This window comes from Bos taurus, chromosome 13, assembly GCF_002263795.3.
Source record: "Bos taurus isolate L1 Dominette 01449 registration number 42190680 breed Hereford chromosome 13, ARS-UCD2.0, whole genome shotgun sequence".
In the NCBI taxonomy this organism is placed as follows: Eukaryota; Metazoa; Chordata; class Mammalia; order Artiodactyla; family Bovidae; genus Bos; species Bos taurus.
In genome coordinates this window covers 62,706,702-62,724,737 of record NC_037340.1, presented here as the reverse complement: position 1 = coordinate 62,724,737, position 18,036 = coordinate 62,706,702, and the positions used below count along the sequence as shown (strand labels likewise).

Genomic DNA, 18,036 nt, shown 5'->3' with positions numbered 1-18,036 from the left:
AATGCACATTTATTGAGGACCTACTGTGTGCCAGATGTTTCCATACATGAACTTCATCTTTGACATGATTGGTTGATATGGTTGAACCTCAAATGTCAGAGGAGACTAAGGTTCAGAGAGGGTGATTATTGCCGAGGAACAAACAGCGAGTGAGTCGTGGAATCAGAATTCTCCCCCGTGTCTGATGTCCTGGTGAAGAGTGAGCCGTGCTGCCCTCCCTTCATTTCAGACCATCACAGGAGCTACTCCTGCTTCCTGTGAGTCTGGCTGATGCCTCTAGGAGGCTGTGGCTTTGAACTCAGTTATCCATTCAAGCACATACCAGACTGTTCCCACAGCCTGTGTGTTGACAGTCACCCTCAGAGGGGCCCCCTTTTTATGCTATTTTGGTACAGCTCTTCTGGACTGGGTCACATTGTTACTATCTTTTGGGGAAACAGAGGCAGATAAGTCAAGGAATAGATTCAAGTTTGTTATTGGACAGCTAACAGCCAAGCTAGGAAATTACATTTGTGTTACGGCAGAAAGGGGATGGCTTTGGGCACATATTGCCCTGGTTCAAATCCTATGACCCTGGGCAAGTCCCTCCAATCCTTTGAACCTCAGTTTCCTCATCTGTAAAATGGGGAGTTAGTATCTACCTCACAGGGCTGTGGAGATAATGTCTAAGGAGGGGGTTTATGTTCAGTTCATAAGCTCATGTGTTTACATGTTTTTTTTTTTTTTTAAAGTTAAAAAAGTTTAAAAAATGTACTATCTGTTTGGCTGTGCCGAGTCTTAGTTGCATCATGTGGGATCTTTTGTTGCAGTGTGTGGACTCTGGCTGTGGTGCACAGGCTCCAGATTGTGCAGGTCGGTAGTTGCAGTTCTTGAGCTTAGTTGCTCTGTGCATGTGGGATCTTGGTTCCTAGACCAGGGATCAAACCCGTGTTTCCTGCATTGGAAGGTGGATTATTAAGTCCCTACATGGTTTTCTTTTTAAATACATAATCCCTTTATTTTTTCATTTATTGTATTTTGGTTGCATCTTACCACATGGCATGTGGGATGGTTCCCTGACCAGGGATTGAACCCAGGCCTCCATAATGGCAGCATTGAATCCTAACCACTAGGCCACCAGGGAACTTCCCCTACATGTTCCCCCTCCCCCGCCCCCTAATGTATGTAGAGTTTAATATTTCAAGTATCATTTTGCTGAATAACAGAACTGTCCTCATTTCCCCCTGGCATTTTATTTCTGTTCCAGGGGCTTTATTGGTGCCAGGGCATCTGAAGGAGGCTGCCCTGTCCTTGTTTTGACTGGAAATGTAGAGACAGCCACACCCCATTTAGTCCCTTGATGCCTAAATGCTGTGCTTTCCTTTCTTCCTAAAAGCCCCTTCGAGTTAACTTTTTAAATTATATTTTCTCTTTTATTTTTAATCGGAGGATAATCGCTTTACAGTATCGTGCTAGTTTCTGCCATAAAACAACACGAATCAACCACTGGTATACTTAATGTCCCCTCTGTCTTGAACCTCCCTCCCACCCCCACCCCATTCCTTCCCTCTTATTTGTCTGCACTGGGTCTTGGTTGAAGCCAGGGGGAACTTTCATTGCCAGGTATGGGCTCAGTCGTTGCTGCAGGCAGGCTTAGTTGCTCCATGGTATGTGGGATCTTAGTTCCCTGACTAGGGGTTAAACCTTCATTCCCTGCATTAGCAGGTGGATTCTTAACCACTGGAACATCAGGGAAATTCCATCCCTTTAAATTTAGCCTTTACTTTTTACTCTTTTGCTGGACACCCAAAAGTGTTCTGTGTCGCGATTCCTTGGGCCTTGGGCAGGACCTTAGCCCATCTGTCTGGACTATGACCTTCCAGTTGACCCTCTCTCCTTGGGGTCCAGCCATCTTTCCTGGCTCTGGAAGGGAATAGGGGCACAGACTCTGCCCATTCTGGAATCCCCCACTTCGACCTGGGGTTTCTGCTGGCCCTCCTCTCACGCCAAGGTTTGCCTGGGGAGAAGCAGGAGACACTTCTCAGAACCCACGACAATTATGTGCTCTTCAGTTTCTCTTGGACTCTCACACACTCCACCAACAGGGAGATTTTCTAGTCCTGGGAGCAAGAAACCTTGCTTCAATTAGCCATATGCATACTATTCTTAATGGATACCATTAGACTATACATTAGACTATGCTATAACATAGTCATATACATGTTATTCTCCTATGTCCCACATTTTGAAAATGAAAAACTCAGGCTTAAAAAATAATTAACCTACAGTAAAATTGACTTTTGGGGGGGGTGTATAATTCAATGAGTTTTAACACATGAATAGTTCTATGTAGCCACAATAATAATCAGGTTACTACAGAACATGTCCATCACCCCCAAAATACCCTCATGCCGCCCTTTCAGAGTCACTCCTTCCCTTCTCCCGACTCCCTCCCGCCCCTGCAACTGGCAACCACTCATCCGTTCTTTGTCACTGACGCTTTGTCAGAGACCCAGGCTTCGCAGACTCAAAAGCCTTCTCTCAGCTTCTGCTGCAGTTGCCCTTCCTGGAAGCACCGGTGTGGCTGGTTTCCCTGCCCCGAGCAGGACAAGGGTCATGAGGCATCAAGAAGTGTGGACGGACACCCAGCTAACATTTCAAGACAGTGTTTTCCACTTTGGTGACGTCAGTGCCTCCTCGTTGTGTTTCTCACAAACTGGAGATTGTGCCCTTTTCATCCTACATATCAGACTGTGATTGTGTTGGGGAGTCTTTGCTGGCATTGTTTTGTGAATCAAGAGATCCCTTTTTAAAGGGCAGAGTTCATTTTATTTTTCAATTGTGCAAGGTCTGCTCTCCAGAACTTGGGAGTGGGATGCTAGCTCTGTCCCCTGGGAGCCAGAACTCTGTATGGAAGCGAGAGGAAGTCGTTACAAGCATAGGCGGGCAGGGTTGGAGCAAGCATCTGAGTATTTGGGGCTGAATATCTGCTTCAATTACCCCCTACCCCAGACCCCGGTATCATATTAGAGGTCCATTGTGCACCAAGCTCCTCCAGGAGAAAACACGATGAGTCCACAGCTCTGTGAACCTTAAAACAAAACAAAACAAAACCCAGAATTCAAGAAACCCGAGGAGGGCTCTTGAGAAAGGCACTCCTGGCAGGGGTCAGAAGAAAGGTGGACAAAAGCCACTTTCACCGAGGGACCAGGCAGTCTCGCTGGAGGATGAGGCCCAGCCCTCCCGTGTTTGCTCTCTGAATCACGAGCAGGAAAATCCCGTAAACTCAAGCCTGTCAAGGGGAATCTTTTGTGTGAACGTGGGCGTTTAGGGTTGCAAATCCCCAGTGAAGCATTTTGGATTAGGGAGTCTGAGTTGAAAGATGGAGACGTGAGTATCGCTTGCCCTATTCTCATCTCTGAGCTGTTGACACCTCCTTGTTTGAGCTTGTCAGTCAAGCTGAATGAATATTTCATCATTTCCCCTCAAGCTGAATGAATATTTCATCATTTTCCCCTAAGTGTAGGGTGTGTGTAGGTGGGTGCAGGAATGTTGGGAGGGAAGACTGAAGTGGGGGATCCACAGTGGTCAAAGATGTGGGCTCTGGAGTCTGGCTGCTTGAGTGCAGTTGGCTTGGTCATTTCCTGGCTGTGTAAGGAGAGCAGTTTTGAATAAGATAGCAGTTTTGAACTTCATGCGGTTTCTGTGAGGATTTGATGAGATGCTGGATGCAAGCTCTGAGCACCAAGCTTGGCATATGCTGAGTCCTGTGTGTGTTACTGCTATTAATTGTGTGTATGTTATTTCCTCTTTATTTCTCAGTATGCTCTTCCTTGCCTTGGGTGGAGGAGGACAGGAATCTATATTTAAGAACCGAGGGACTTCTCTGGTGGTCCCAGTGGCTAAGACTCCGAGCTCCTGATGCAGGGGGCCCACGTTCAAGCCCTGATTAAGGAACTAGGTCCCACATGCCATAACTAAGAGTTCTCACATTGCAACTAAAAAAAAAAAAAAAGAATTGAATAGTCATTAATCAACTTATTAACAACAAATTAAATGACTTTTAATTAGCACTTCCCGTGGACCTAGCACGTGTTAATCATACTGCAACTGCTTTTGTGTATTCCTGCAAATATCCTGCAGGGTAAATAGTTTTTATTTTCAAAATAAAAATTTTTGGTTAAACTATAACATAAATGGGAAAAACGCACATAAGTGAATAGCTCAGTGAACTTTCACAAACTGAATGCCTTCCCTGTAAATCAGCGCCCAGATCAAGAAACAGAATGGCATCAGCCCTGCAGAGCCCCTCCCTCTACTTCTAGTCACCAAGCATCTCCCCAAGGATAACACCAACTTGACTGCTGACTACATGCATTAGGTCTGCTGTGTGGTAGCTTCACATAGATGGGAGATCCGTGTTTTGGAGCCTGGCTTTATTAGGTGTGTGAGATCCATCCATGCAGTTGAGTGAGTGCAGGTAATTCTCTTTACTGTAGAGGATTCTGCTGGTGACCTTCCCGTAAGCTAATTATCTATCCACTGTATTTATCCTTTTTTTGGATGTGCACTTAGGGAGTTTTCACTTTGGGGCTCTTATGACTATGGCTGCCACGAGCAATCTTGGACAGATCTTGTGGGATCCACAGACACGTATTTCTGTACTTAGGGGCGGGATTTTGGGTCAGAGGGAGGAATATGCTGCCCTTTTGGAGATGCTGCCACCTAGTTTTATGAAGTGGAGTTATGACTCACCTCCCTCCAGCCGTGTGCTGGCTCCTGTTGCTCCACGTCCTGCAAGATTTCTATCCCCTTTCCGCAGGGGAGGAAGACCAAAAGGTTATGTGCCTTGTCCCTGACATAGCCAGGGAGTCCTAAGACCAGGACTCACCCAGCATCTAACCACGAGTAAATGTGCCAGGCCGATGCTGGGGGCGGGTACGGGGTGTGTGGTCACTGGCTGCCCTGATGCACATGTCCATATGCTCATGGAACTTCTTATTGGGTTGAATTGAACTTGAATGCAGATCTTTTGGGGGCAATGTTTCTACTTTACCACTCTATCACCATTCTTCACTCCCTTGGAATCCAGCAGAGCGGTTGGCACATATTAGATGCTCAATAAAGTGAAAGTGTTAGTCGCTCAGTCATGTCCAACTCTTTGCAACCCCATGGACTATAGCCCTCCAGGCTCCTCTCTCCATGGAATTCTCCAGGCAAGAATACTGGAGTGGGTTGATGTTTCCTTCTCCAGGGGATCTTCCCAACCCAGGGATCAAATCCAGGTCTCCTGCATTGTGGGCAGACTCTTTACCATCTGAGCCACCAGAGAACCCAGGTGCTTAATAAACATGGGTTCAATGGATGAGAGGATGAGAAACCTCAACAGGACCCTCCCTGCACTGTTGAGCAGATCTGTGGATGGGGGCTACTGGCTGCCAATTACAGGATAAGAAACGATGTTTTCTGTGTCATTTCTGGGCTGATGAGCAAACCCAGGCATATCCAGTCTCAGGATGGATCTTCATCAGGTCTGACTTTTGGAACCCAAACCTCAGGACCTAGGCAGAAGGCCTTTTGCACTCTTCAGAGCTAGAATTTATTATGGAAGAGGACAGGATGTCCATAGAACCTGTGGTACAAGTTTTTGGAGCATCAGAAGTCCCACCATAAGGGAGACTTAAGGTCTCCAAGTGTGTTATTTCCCTCTAATGGATCAGTGGCTGCTGAAGGGTGCTCAAGTCTGGTTCATGGAAGGTTGGCTGGACTCAAAGTTGGTTGAGTTTGTGAGCAATATCCTGTTCTGTAAGGAGAAGAGGCAGAATCAGTCACCAGGTGTCTGCCCCCAAATCCCCAGCTCCACACTGAAGGGGTCTCTCATCCTTTCATGATGACCAAGGCCCAGTGCTGGGAACATTTGCACTGAAACTCTTCAAACGATATCTAATCACTTCTTGTGTCTTCCATTCACAGTGAGTTCCCTGATGGCAGGAACTTTATCTGTTTGTCTGCAACTGGGGCTCAGGTGAGCTCAGGTAGGGGGGTCAGTGCTCCCTAAAGGATTGAGCGGAGATCTTGGGGGAAGCTCTGGTGACCTGGAGGTTTGATGGGGTACAGCCTGATTGGTAGGGGTGCCCTCCACTGTCCCACCTCACTTGGGGACAGTGATGGTCATGGTCACACATTCACCTCCGAGTGTCCTCAGAGCACATGCAGGCACCCCTCAGAAGGCCTCCATGGGAGCTGAAGCAGGGACAGCTCTCTTGTCCATTTGCCCATCTTCAGTCCTCCCCACCAAAGGGACACAGATGCTCACTTACCCATGAGACTTTTCAACAGTTTCACATCCAGCTGCCTGAGTATCTCGTCAATCAGAGGACATACCTGGGCCACCAGGACAGAAAGAAGGGTCAGACCAGGGACTGGAAGAAGAAAACTGGAAGGCTTGTGGCTGGGAGCCATGGGATTTCAACAAGGAATCATTGCAATAGTGGCTCTCCTGTATTGAGTGCCAACTATTTGCCAGGAGCCATGCACCACACTACTCTGCTTTGTCCCCCTGAATCTCTGTGACTTTCTGTGAAATAGAGAGTGTGATGGCTCCCATGCTACAGATGGGGAAACTGAGGTCCAGGGAGGCTAAGTCACTTGCCTAAAGACACAGCCAGTAGATGGCAAAACTGAACATTTTAATGGAGATTTCCCAGGTTCTAAAGACCCATTTCTCCAATGAAATGCCAATATATATGCCCTGACCCACAGACTCAGGGATGCCCAAGGTGAAAACCCTTTTTCTCAAACTTACCTGACTTTCTATCAGATGTGGGATAACTTTTTCCAGGTTATCTCTGAAGTTGCGGAGAAAAGGATTCACCTTTGGTGGGATAGCTCTAGAAAGAGAGGTGGGTGTATTGCACAGATAAATACAGGAAGCACTAATGGCAAGGGCTGTGTGTGGAGGGCATCTCACAGCCATTGACTCCTCAGCCAGCTCTACACGAGAGCTGTCACTGTAAGCAGTAGTCGAAGGGCGAAATGATATGCCTTGCCCAAGGTCACACAGCTAGTTAAGTGCTGATTAGATTAGAACCAGGTCAGTAGCCACACCCCACAGTCCTCTTTGTGGATGTCTGGCATGATCTAGGCATTCAGTGAATATCTGATGAATAAATGAACGGACATACACTGAGGACCTAGTTGCTTTCAGCCATCTGGAATTATGGAGAGAAATCAGACATAGATCTTGCCCTTGAGGGACTCACTAGTCTGTTGGGATTCACTCACTTGGTCAGCCAGCTTACAGATCTTCATTTAGATCTGTTTTTTTCTATCTTGCTCACTACTGTATCCCTAGCAGTAAGCGCACCGTGCCTAGCACATAGTAGGCTCTCATCAAGTATCTGTCAACTGGCTGAGTGATGAGGAGGAGCTTTAAAGGAGAAGGGAGGGGCGTGTAGGCCTAAGGATGAAAATATATCATGCTGATGGAGGGAGTCCTGAGAGGCTCGAGGGCACAGGGCCACAGAGTGGGGCATGGGACAGGACAAGCAGGGCCTTGAGTGACAGCCAGGAGTTTGCTCTCTATCCAGAGGGTGTTGGAGAACCGCTGGAGAGTTTGAAGCAGAGGTGGGGGGAACAAGACCAGATTTCTGGGCTGGGGGAGAATGAAGACCAGAAAATCTCCCTGCTGCAGGGGGAGAATGGAGTGAAGGCAGTGAGGTCTGAGTCAGGGAAAGCCGGAGGAGGTTCAGAAAGTGGACTATGAGCCCGGCCAGTGGGTGTGAGGATGGAAAGAGAGGGAGCAGGTGAGGGTTGCCAGGAGGTCACTGATGGGACCTGGTGAAGATGGCCTGTGGGGAGGGGGAGGAAGAGTCTGGCTTCTGGGAGGGTGGCAGGGTCATCCCCAGGATGGGAATGCAGGAGGAGGAAGAGATCTGGGGGAAAGCATGAGGTCGGTCTAGGGCTTTCCCAGGAGCTGGTGGAGACGTGCGACCGAAGCCAGTGCCGGTCCGGAAGGGGCCCAGCCCTGGGAAGGGGTGGCTGGGATCTTACTCAGTGAGGAAGGTCGTGTGGACACTCCTGGGCTCCACGTGGCATTTGCCTATCACCAGATCCCTCCGGCCAAACTCATCTTTCTCCAGCCAGAACTCCACAGAGAGGTTCATGCGTTCGTGTGTCTTTATGATATGGTTATTGAAGGGCCTGGGGATGAGACAGCAGAGGAGAGGGAAGGGCAGGAGACAGAAAAAGAGTAGAAGGAGGAGAAAGCAGCCAATATGGAGAGTGGCTGTTTTGCCAAACCAGCCCAGTGGGGCTCCACGGTGCCTGGATGTTAAATTTTGTTGTCAGTGATTAAGGAGAAAAATGTTATTAGCCTGAGTGGCTTCCAAAGATCCTTTTAAATAGACTAGATTAGGGGGCCTTTGGGCTTCCCTGGTTGCTCAGATGGTAAAATAATCTGCCCGCAAGCCAAGAGACCCAGGTTCAATTCCTACGTTGGGAAGATCCCCTGGAGAAAGGAATGGCAACCCACTCCATTATTCTTGCCTGGGAAATCCCATGGACGGAGGAGCCTGGCAGGCTACAGTCTATGGGGTGGCAAAGAGTCAGACATGACTGAGTGACTAACACTTTCTGGGAGGGGGCTTTGGAAATTAAAAAATGGAGATTTAATTTTATTATAAAAATCTTTATCATTTAGTGGAGCCCTCCATTTCCTTGGGAGCAGCAAATGTTAAAGGACAGTTTAAACAGGCAGAGGGAAGGGTGATGAGATCATTAAAGTGTTTCTCTTTTTAAAGATCGTTATAGGGAACTCACATAGGTTTAAATGAGCAAATGACCTGTCTCCACTTATCAGTGATCGCCATCCACATTTCAGCTGAAGAAACCAAGGCTCAGAGAGGTGAAGAGAGATGAAGTGACTTGCTTGAGGTTACATAGCAAGTGAGTTTGGAAACCAGGATTTGAAACCAGGTTGGTGCAGAAAGATCTGGGTTCCCCAAATGGCCAAAATCTGCCTGCCCCCACTCCCGGCTTCCCAGTGAAGAGGAACAGTGCCCTTTAGACCCTGCTTCTGAATGACTCACAGTCTCAAGTCAATGTCAAATCCAAGTGAGATGTTTGCTGTGAACCACTCCTTATGGAAAGACATCCGGATCCCACCATAGTCCAGCTGAGCGTTGGTAATGTTGGCACTACACAAGGAAGGAGAAAAAGGCCCCCACCAATGCTCAAGGACCTCAGACCTCAAGACCTTGGGTTGACAGACAAGGCTGGCAGTTGGGTTTGGAGTCAGATCCTTTTACAGATGTTCTGCTGGCAAGAGCTCCCGGTAGGAGTCCTGGGCTACAAGCTGACCCCAAGCACCCCTAACAGCTCCATACAGCTGTCTCGTGAAACCCACAGCCAACTGCAGACCCAGCCACTGGGCTTGTTCTCAGAGCCAGCCTAATACTCTCAGAGGATGACTGTTAAAGGAATGAATGAAGGGAAGCGATTGTGGCCTCATACATCAAGGTGATGAGCACTGGCACTCATTAAAATGGAGGGAATAAGGCATTCAGATCACAGAGAAGGCAGGTCAAGGGCACAGAAGGTGTTACAGCTGAGTAGCTTTGAGACCTGCATCCATTGAGAGGAAGGAGGGAAAGTGAAGGTGAAAGACAGGCCCAGTTCTGTGAGACTGATTATACCAACGGCTATGCAGTTGTTTAACCAGTGGCTATGCAGTGGCTATGAGTGCAGTGGGGAAAGCCCCTAACAACTCCAGGATGCAGCAGTCATTATGCCCATTTCACTGATGGGACTCAAGGCTGAAGCTCGGGGAGCTCAAATGCCTTGCCCAGGGTCACACAGCTTTCAAGCAATAAAGTGGGGTTCGAATGTCTGACTCTAGCCCTGGGTTCCTATGGCACCCCAGATGTTATCCGGGCTGTGCTCTGGGTACCTATGTCTCATAGATGAGATCAGAGTGGTCCAAAAATTTCCCCAAAGTTGGTGGCAGCGCCAGGATGTAAGTGAGGACACTTTTGCTCCCGAAACCTCTACCTTTAATGACTATGCTGTGCTGCCTTCCCCAGTGACGCCCCAACTCATCTTCCCTCCTTCCTTCTTCATAGGGCTTGCACCTCTAGGCCTCAGCTCTGCCCTCTGACCCAGAGCCTTTTAAGGAATCCCAGGGCCAGGGATGGTGTTCAGGATCTCACCTGCCTTCTTGATGGTGATGAAGGCTCATGCTGCCGATTAGCCAGCCCACCATCCCCGGGGCCATCTTCCCAGAGGCATTCAGACTGTCCAGGAGGTGAATGTTCTGGATTCGGCCCTCTGTATTGTGCTTCATGAGGCCCTGGGCAATAACTGGAAATGGACATGGGACAGTGACATTGCACGATGTCCTGGCAAAAGTTGGGGGGTGGGTGTTGGAGCCAGGAGGCCCAGGTTGCTGGCTGCAGCACCCACTTCTTGCCGAGTGACTGCTGGGGGCTTCCCTGGTGGCTCAGATGGTAAAGAAATCTGCCTGAAATGCAGGAGACCAAACGTTTGATCTCTGGAGGAAGACCCCCTGGAGCAGGAAATGCAACCCACTCCAGCACCCAGTGCTCTTGCCTGGAGAATTCCATGGACAGAGGAGCCTGGCGGGCTACAGTCCATGGGTCACAAAGAGTCCCTGGTTTCACGGAAGACTCTTACCCAACTTTATAAAAAGGTAATTATGAAAGTAAATGGGAAAAGAAGATGCAAAATTCATTTTATGAGCCTAGTACGACTTGCTTCAAGAACAGTACAAGACTGATGACCTAGAAGGGTGGGGTGGAGTGGTGTGAGGGAGGCTCAAGAGGGAAGGAGCACACGTATACTTATAGCTGATTCACGTTGTCGTATAGCAGAAACCAACACAACACTGCAAAGCAATTATCCTCCAATTAAAAATAAAAAATTAGAAAAAAAGAACAGTACAAGGGAAGTTATGTATCAGTTTTATATATATATGAAAAATTTGCTAAGATCCTAAATAAATGACTAGCTAACAAATCTAATAGTTCAGTTCAGTTCAGTTGCTCAGTCGTGTCCATCTCTTTGCGACCCCATGAATCACAGCACGCCAGGTCTCCCTGTCCATCACCAACTCCCAGAGTTCACTCAGACTCACGTCCATCGAGTCAGTGATGCCATCCAGCCATCTCATCCTCTGTCGTCCCCTTCTCCTCTTGCCCCCAATCCCTCCCAGCATCAGAGTCCTTTCCAATGAGTCAACTCTTCGCATGAGGTGGCCAAAGTACTGGAGTTTCAGCTTTAGCATCATTCCTTCCAAAGAAATCCCAGGACTGATCTCCTTCAGAATGGACTGGCTGGATCTCCTTGCAGTCCAAGGGACTCTCAAGAGTCTTCTCCAACACCACAGTTCAAAAGCATCAATTCTTCAGAGCTCAGCCTTCTTCACAGTCCAACTCTCACATCCATACATGACCACTGGAAAAACCATAGCCTTGACTAGATGGACCTTTGTTGGCAAAGTAATGTCTCTGCTTTTGAATATGCTATCTAGGTTGGTCATAACTTTTCTTCCAAGGAGTAAGAATCTTTTAATTTCATGGCTTCAATCACCATCTGCAGTGATTTTGGAGCCCCCCAAAATAAAGTCTGACACTGTTTCCACTGTTTCCCCATCTATTTCCCATGAAGTGATAGGACCAGATGCCATGATCTTTGTTTTCTGAATGTTGAGCTTTAAGCCAACTTTTTCACTCTCCTCTTTCACTTTCATCAAGAGGCTTTTGAGTTCCTCTTCACTTTCTGCCATAAGGGTGGTATCATCTGCATATCTGAGGTTATTGATATTTCTCCCGGCAATCTTGATTCCAGCTTGTGTTTCTTCCAGTCCAGCGTTTCTCATGATGTACTCTGCATATAAGTTAAATAAGCAGGGTGACAATATACAGCCTTGACGTACTCCTTTTCCTATTTGGAACCAGTCTGTTGTTCCATGTCCAGTTCTAACTGTTGCTTCCTGACCTGCATATAGGTTTCTCAAGAGGCAGGTCAGGTGGTCTGGTATTCCCATCTCTTTCAGAATTTTCCACAGTTTCTTGTGACCCATACCGTCAAAGGCTTTGGTGAACAAAAATGAATTGGAATGGGTGAATTTAACTCAGATGACCATTATATCTACTACTGTGGGCAGGAATCCCTTAGAAGAGATGGAGTAGCCATCATGGTCAACAAAAGAGTCTGAAATGCAGTACTTGAATGCAATCTCAAAAACGACAGAATGATCTCTGTTCATTTCCAAGGCAAACCATTCAATATCACAGTAATCCAAGTCTATGCCCCAACCAGTAATGCTGAAGAAGCTGAAGTTGAACGGTGCTATGAAGACCTACAAGACCTTTTAGAACTAACATCCAAAAAAGATATCCTTTTCATTATAGGGGACTGGAATGCAAAAGTAGGAAGTCAAGAAACACCTGGAGTAACAGGCAAATTTGGCCTTGGAATATGGAATGAAGCAGGGCAAAGGCTAATAGAGTTTTGCCAAGAGAATGCACTGGTCATAGCAAACACCCTCTTCCAACACACAAGAGAAGACTCTACACATGGACATCACCAGATGGTCAACACCGAAATCAGATTGATTATATTCTTTGCAGCCAAAGATGGAGAAGCTCTATACAGTCAGCAAAAACAAGACCAGGAGCTGACTGTGACTCAGCTCCTTATTGCCAAATTCAGACTGAAATTGAAGAAAGTAGGGAAAACCACTAGACCATTCAGGTATGACCTAAATCAAATCCCTTATGATTATACAGTGGAAGTGAGAAATAGATTTAAGGGCCTAGATCTGATGTGCCTGATGTGCCTGATGTGCCTGAGTGCCTGATGAACTATGGATGGAGGTTTGTGACATTGTACAGGAGACAGGGATCAAGACCATGCCCATGGAAAAGAAATGCAAAAAAGCAAAATGGCTGTCTGGGGAGGCCTCACAAATAGCTATGAAAAGAAGAGAAGCGAAAAGCAAAGGAGAAATATCTAATGCAGAGTTCCAAAGAATAGCAAGAAGAGATAAGAAAGCCTTCTTCAGTGATCAATGCAAAGAAATAGAGGAAAACAATAGAATGGGAAAGACCAGAGATCTCTTCAAGAAAATTAGAGATACCAAGGGAACATTTCATGCAAAGATGGGCTCGATAAAGGACAGAAATGGTATGGACCTAACAGAAGCAGAAGATATTAAGAAGAGGTGGCAAGAATACACAGAAGAACTATAGAAAAAAGATCTTCATGACCCAGATAATCACAATGGTATGATCACTCACCTAAAGCCAGACACTCTGGAATGTGAAGTCAAGTGGGTCTTAGAAAGCATTACTACGAACAAAGCTAGTGGAGGTGATGAAATTCCAGTTGAGCTCTTTCAAATCCTCAAAGATGATGCTGCGAAAGTGCTGCACTCAATATGCCAGCAAATTTGGAAGACTCAGCAGTGGCCACAGGACTGGAAAAGGTCAGTTTTCATTCCAATCCCAAAGAAAGGCAATGCCAAAGAATGCGCAAACTACCGCACAGTTGCACTCATCTCACACGCTAGTAAAGTAACGCTCAAAATTCTCCAAGCCAGGCTTCAGCAATACGTGAACCGTGAACTTCCAGATATTCAAGCTGGTTTTAGAAAAGGCAGAGGAACTAGAGATCAAATTGCCAACATCCGCTGGATCATCAAAAAAGCATGAGAGTTCCAGAAAAACCTAATAGTACATTATAAAAATATGACATGACATTACAAAATATAAATTTTGGTTTGCTACATTATAGATACATTATAGTATACTACAAAAATACATTATAAAATAGTAGCTTGTAAAGATATAGTACATTATAAAATATAATATTTATTTTAGAAATGGTAGGATGGGTTTAACATAAGAAAATCTGTTAATATAATTTATCATATTAACATAATAGATATAAGTTTTAGTATGGTAATTTTTAGATGCAGAAAAGCACTTGTTAAAGGCTAATATGGATTTATGATTAAGAAAAATTTAGGAAACTAGGAATATAAGGGGACTTCTTTAACAAAATAAAAACTATATTCCAAAAACCTACAGAAAATATACTTAGTGAAGAATTCTAGATATATTCCCACCCCTATAGGAGACTTTGGCTCTACTGCAAAATAAGAAAAAGGCATAAGAACTATAAGGTTTAGAAGAAAATAGGAAAGACTGTCACTATTTGCAGATGATGTAATACTCTAGACAGAAAATTGAACAGAATAAATAAGACAAATTATTAGAACTAATAAACCATAAGACTTTGGGGTAGCAGATTAATTTTCAAAAATCAACAACTTTCCTCTCATCTGTACCAGCAATACCAACTAGAAAACATAATAGAAAATCAGGCAGTATTTACTGAGGCAACAAAACTCATAAAATCTCTAGGAATCAATTTTACAAAGCATGCTCAAAGCATTTACTGAACTTTAAAATTCTATTAAGGGTTATAAAATAAAATCTGAATAAATGAAAAGTTATACTAAGTTTGCAATTGGATAATGTAATATTGCAAAAATATCATTAAATTCATAAACAAATTCAATGAAATCCTAATTAAATTTCCAGAAGATTATTTTTTCTTTTTCAATGAACTAAACCCAGTCTAAAATTCATTTGGAAGAAGAAAGTTCTATCAGATGAAATGGCATTTTACGAAGATGTAGTGTTTAAAATACTATGTTCTTGGTACGGAAACAGTTACACAGAAACAGAACACAGAACTCAAAAAGGAATCCACGTGTTTGGAAACTTAATCATTTAGTAGATGAGTTGAGAAAATGGACTCATATGGAGAGAAGTGAAGTTGAATCTCTAACTTACGTATATAAATATACATAAAGACAGCCTCCAAATAAATTAAAATCTTACATGTAAGTTTGAAAATATTCCTGTTCAATGAAGCATCTACAAACAAAGTTAACAGGTGACAGTTTGGGAGAAATGTTAGCAGTACTTAGACTGAGAAGGGACTAACGTCAAATAAATTAACATCTCCTCAAATGAAAGAGAATTAAAAAAATGGAAAGCAAATAGAAAAATGGGCAAAGGGTAAGAAAAGGGAATTCAAAGAAGTCAAAATGGCTAAAGAAATTAAGATGTGATGCTCAGGACCTCCGTGGTCGTCCAGTGGTTAAGAATTCACTGGCTAAGGACCCATATACTGCAGGGCGACTAAGCCCATGCACCCCAACTGCTGAGTCCACGCTCTAGAGCCCAGGAGCTGTAACTACCGAGCTGACGTGCTGCATCTACTGCAGCCTGCACGCCTGGAGCCTGTGCTCCGCAGCAAGAGAAGCCAGGCAATGAGAAGCCCGTGCACGGCAACGAGGAGCAGCCCCTACATGTGGAAACTAGAGAAAGCAACGGAGACCCAGTGCAGTCATAAATAAATAAATAAAGTTAAAAAAGGATATGATGCTCAAAGTTCCTACTAATCAGGTAGTTAAGCTACAACAATTAGATATTGCTCACAACAAAACAAAACAGACTAGCAGACATTTAGAAAGATGACATTATGTACTGTATTGCGTTACCCCTCCCCAAATGAACATATTGAAGCCTCAGACTCCAATTTGACTCTGTTTGGAGATGAAGGCTTGAGGGAGGAGTTAAGCTTAAACCAGGTCTTAAGGGTGGGGCCTTAATCCAATGGGACTGGTGTCCTTATAAGAAGAAGGAGAGACACCAGAGTACACTCACTCACTCACTCTCTGTGTGCACACAGAGCAAAGGCTCGGTGAAGACACAAGGTGGCTGCCTGCAAGCCAAGAAGAGACGTTTCACCAGAAACCAACCCTGGCAACTTGAACTTCCAGCCTCCAGAGATGTGAGACAATAAATATCTGTTGTTCAAGCACCCTGGTCTGTAGTATCTTGCTATGGCAGCCCAAGAGGACTGATTCAGTGTTGGGAAACATGGGGACAGAGGTATGCTTGTTTGCTACTGGAAGGGGTGTAATCATTCTAGAGAGCAACCTAGCAGTCTTTAAATTCAGTTTGCATCTGCCCTAGAGCCCAGCCATCTCCCTTTAGGATATACCCCAGAGAAATTCTCCCACAGGTTCTAAAAGGAACACATATGAGAATGTTCATCACCGTGCAGTTCATAATAGCAGGGAGTTGGAGACAACTCAAGTGTTCATCCCTAGGGAAATGGACAAGTGGTGGTGAAGTGGATGAATTTCATGGACTTTTCTGCACTAACGTGAAGCAACATATGTCAACAGCATAATGTCCAGAAAAAACAGTAAAAAAAAATGAAGTCTTATTTATTGGGTTGGCATCAACTTATTTATTGACATCATTAAGATGTCATGGAAGAACCTGAACAACCATTACGGCCAACCTATGTTTTATAAGGATATGGGCATTTTAAAACACATATATTAAACACACTGCATTGCCTGCCAAGGAAGAGGGGAATAATAAGAGGTTTAGGGGAAAATAACATAAAATAATATCCAGAAAAAACAGTACAACAAGAGGTTGAGGGGAAAATAACATAAAATAACACAAGAGGGGCCTTGCTATTGTGCCTGATAATGACAATGTGCTATGAATAGGCACACGATCAACTCAACCTCAATTTTTTGTACTTCGAGTCTACGAAAAAGAGAAAGAAAAGAGGGTAAGTGACTGATCCCAGCTCATCTAGCTGGGTAATGCTTTCCCACCCTCCCTGTGACAGCGGGCAGAGCATGAGGTTAGCTTACTTCTTGCCAGAGCCGATTTGCTGTCTGTGTGAGTCTTGGCCAGGCCAGGCTGGTGTGGCTTGTGTAGGGCTGAGGGCAAGGCCAGCAAGCCGAGGAGGACCAGGAGCCTCCAGACAGAATGCATCTTGGGTTCTGGGACCTGTGGGTATCAAGAAAGATCAGTTGATACACAGGTGGATGGCTGCAAGGGTGGCCACCGGGATGAATGGACTCATGGTTTTTGGTAGGAAGATGACACCAGAGTTAGCCCCCCAGCATGCTCTGGGGAGGTGTTGTGATGGGCTCTGGCAGCTGCCGCCGGGGCTTGCTCACATGGTGAGGGCAGCAGGTGGAACACTGGGGTGAGGCCAGGAATCCAGAGGGAGGCTTGGTTGCTTGGTGACACCCAGTAGAGCCCACTGTTGGGTCATCCAGCAGGGGTCCTCTCCCAGACTCTGCAAAGCCTGGATGTTGGTGACTCTTCAGTGAATAAATGAATGAATGAATGGGTGAGGATGGCTAATCTCAGGCTTCCCAATTGGGCTAGGATTTTCCTAAGGGCAGGATCATCTGTAATGTCTACCACCATGCTTGGTTGGTAGAAATTAAGTGCTGGTGATTGTTTATTGATGACTGAATGACTGAATACATGAAATAATGAGATACATGAATACATGAATAGTGGTTGGTCTCTGTTCAGTTCAGTTCAGTCACTCAGTCGTGTATGACTCTTTGCGACTCCAGGGACTGCAGCAAGCCAAGCTTCCCTGTTCATCACCAACTCCCAGAGCTTACTCAAACTCATGTCCATTGAGTCAGTGATGCCATCCAACCATCTCATCCTCTGTCATCCCCTTCTCCTCCTGCCTTCAATCTTTCCCAGCATCAGGGCCTTTTCCAATGAGTCAGTTCTTCGCATCAGGTGGCCAAAGTATTGGAATTTCAGCTTCAGCATCAATCCTTCCAATGAATATTCAGGACTGATTTCCTTTAGGATGGACTGGCTGGATCTCCTTGCAGTCCAAGGGACTCTCAAGAATCTTCTCCAACACCACAGTTCAAAAGCATCAACTCTTCAGCTCTTAGCTTTCTTTATAGTCCAACTCTAACATCCATACATGACTACTCTAAAACCCACAGCTTTGACTAGACGGACCTTTGTTGGTAAAGTAATGTCTCTGCTTTTTAATATGCTATCTAGGTTGGTCATAGCTTTTCTTCCAAGGAGTAAGCGTCTTTTAATTTCATGGCTGCAATCACCATCTGCAGTGAGTTTGGAGCCCCCAAAATAAAGCCTCTCACTG

General features: G+C 45.4%; 1 protein-coding gene across 1 annotated transcript; it reads right to left on the bottom strand.

Annotated features, from left to right (window-relative positions):
- Nucleotides 1-5,559: 5,559 nt before the first annotated feature.
- Nucleotides 5,560-17,107, bottom strand: BPIFA3 (BPI fold containing family A member 3). Its single transcript, NM_001040535.2, has 8 exons — nt 17,066-17,107; nt 16,754-16,892; nt 10,188-10,338; nt 9,069-9,176; nt 8,032-8,181; nt 6,785-6,869; nt 6,300-6,363; nt 5,560-5,782 (listed from the first exon to the last, which is right to left on the bottom strand). The coding sequence occupies exons 2-8, from the start codon at nt 16,875-16,877 to the stop codon at nt 5,748-5,750; spliced, it is 717 nt and encodes a 238-aa protein (NP_001035625.1). The 5' UTR covers nt 16,878-16,892; nt 17,066-17,107; the 3' UTR covers nt 5,560-5,747.
- Nucleotides 17,108-18,036: the final 929 nt, after the last annotated feature.

What these genes read in the sequence shown, in the direction of transcription:
- BPIFA3 (NM_001040535.2), bottom strand. Translation starts at nt 16,877, where the DNA reads ATGCATTCTGTCTGGAGGCTCCTGGTCCTCCTCGGCTTGCTGGCCTTG. An exon ending in CACACGACCTTCCTCACTGA is followed by an intron (nt 6,870 to 8,031) that starts GTAAGATCCCAG and finishes CTCTCTTTCTAG; the next exon opens with AGCTATCCCACCAAAGGTGA. An exon ending in CACATCTGATAGAAAGTCAG is followed by an intron (nt 6,364 to 6,784) that starts GTAAGTTTGAGA and finishes CTGGTGGCCCAG; the next exon opens with GTATGTCCTCTGATTGACGA.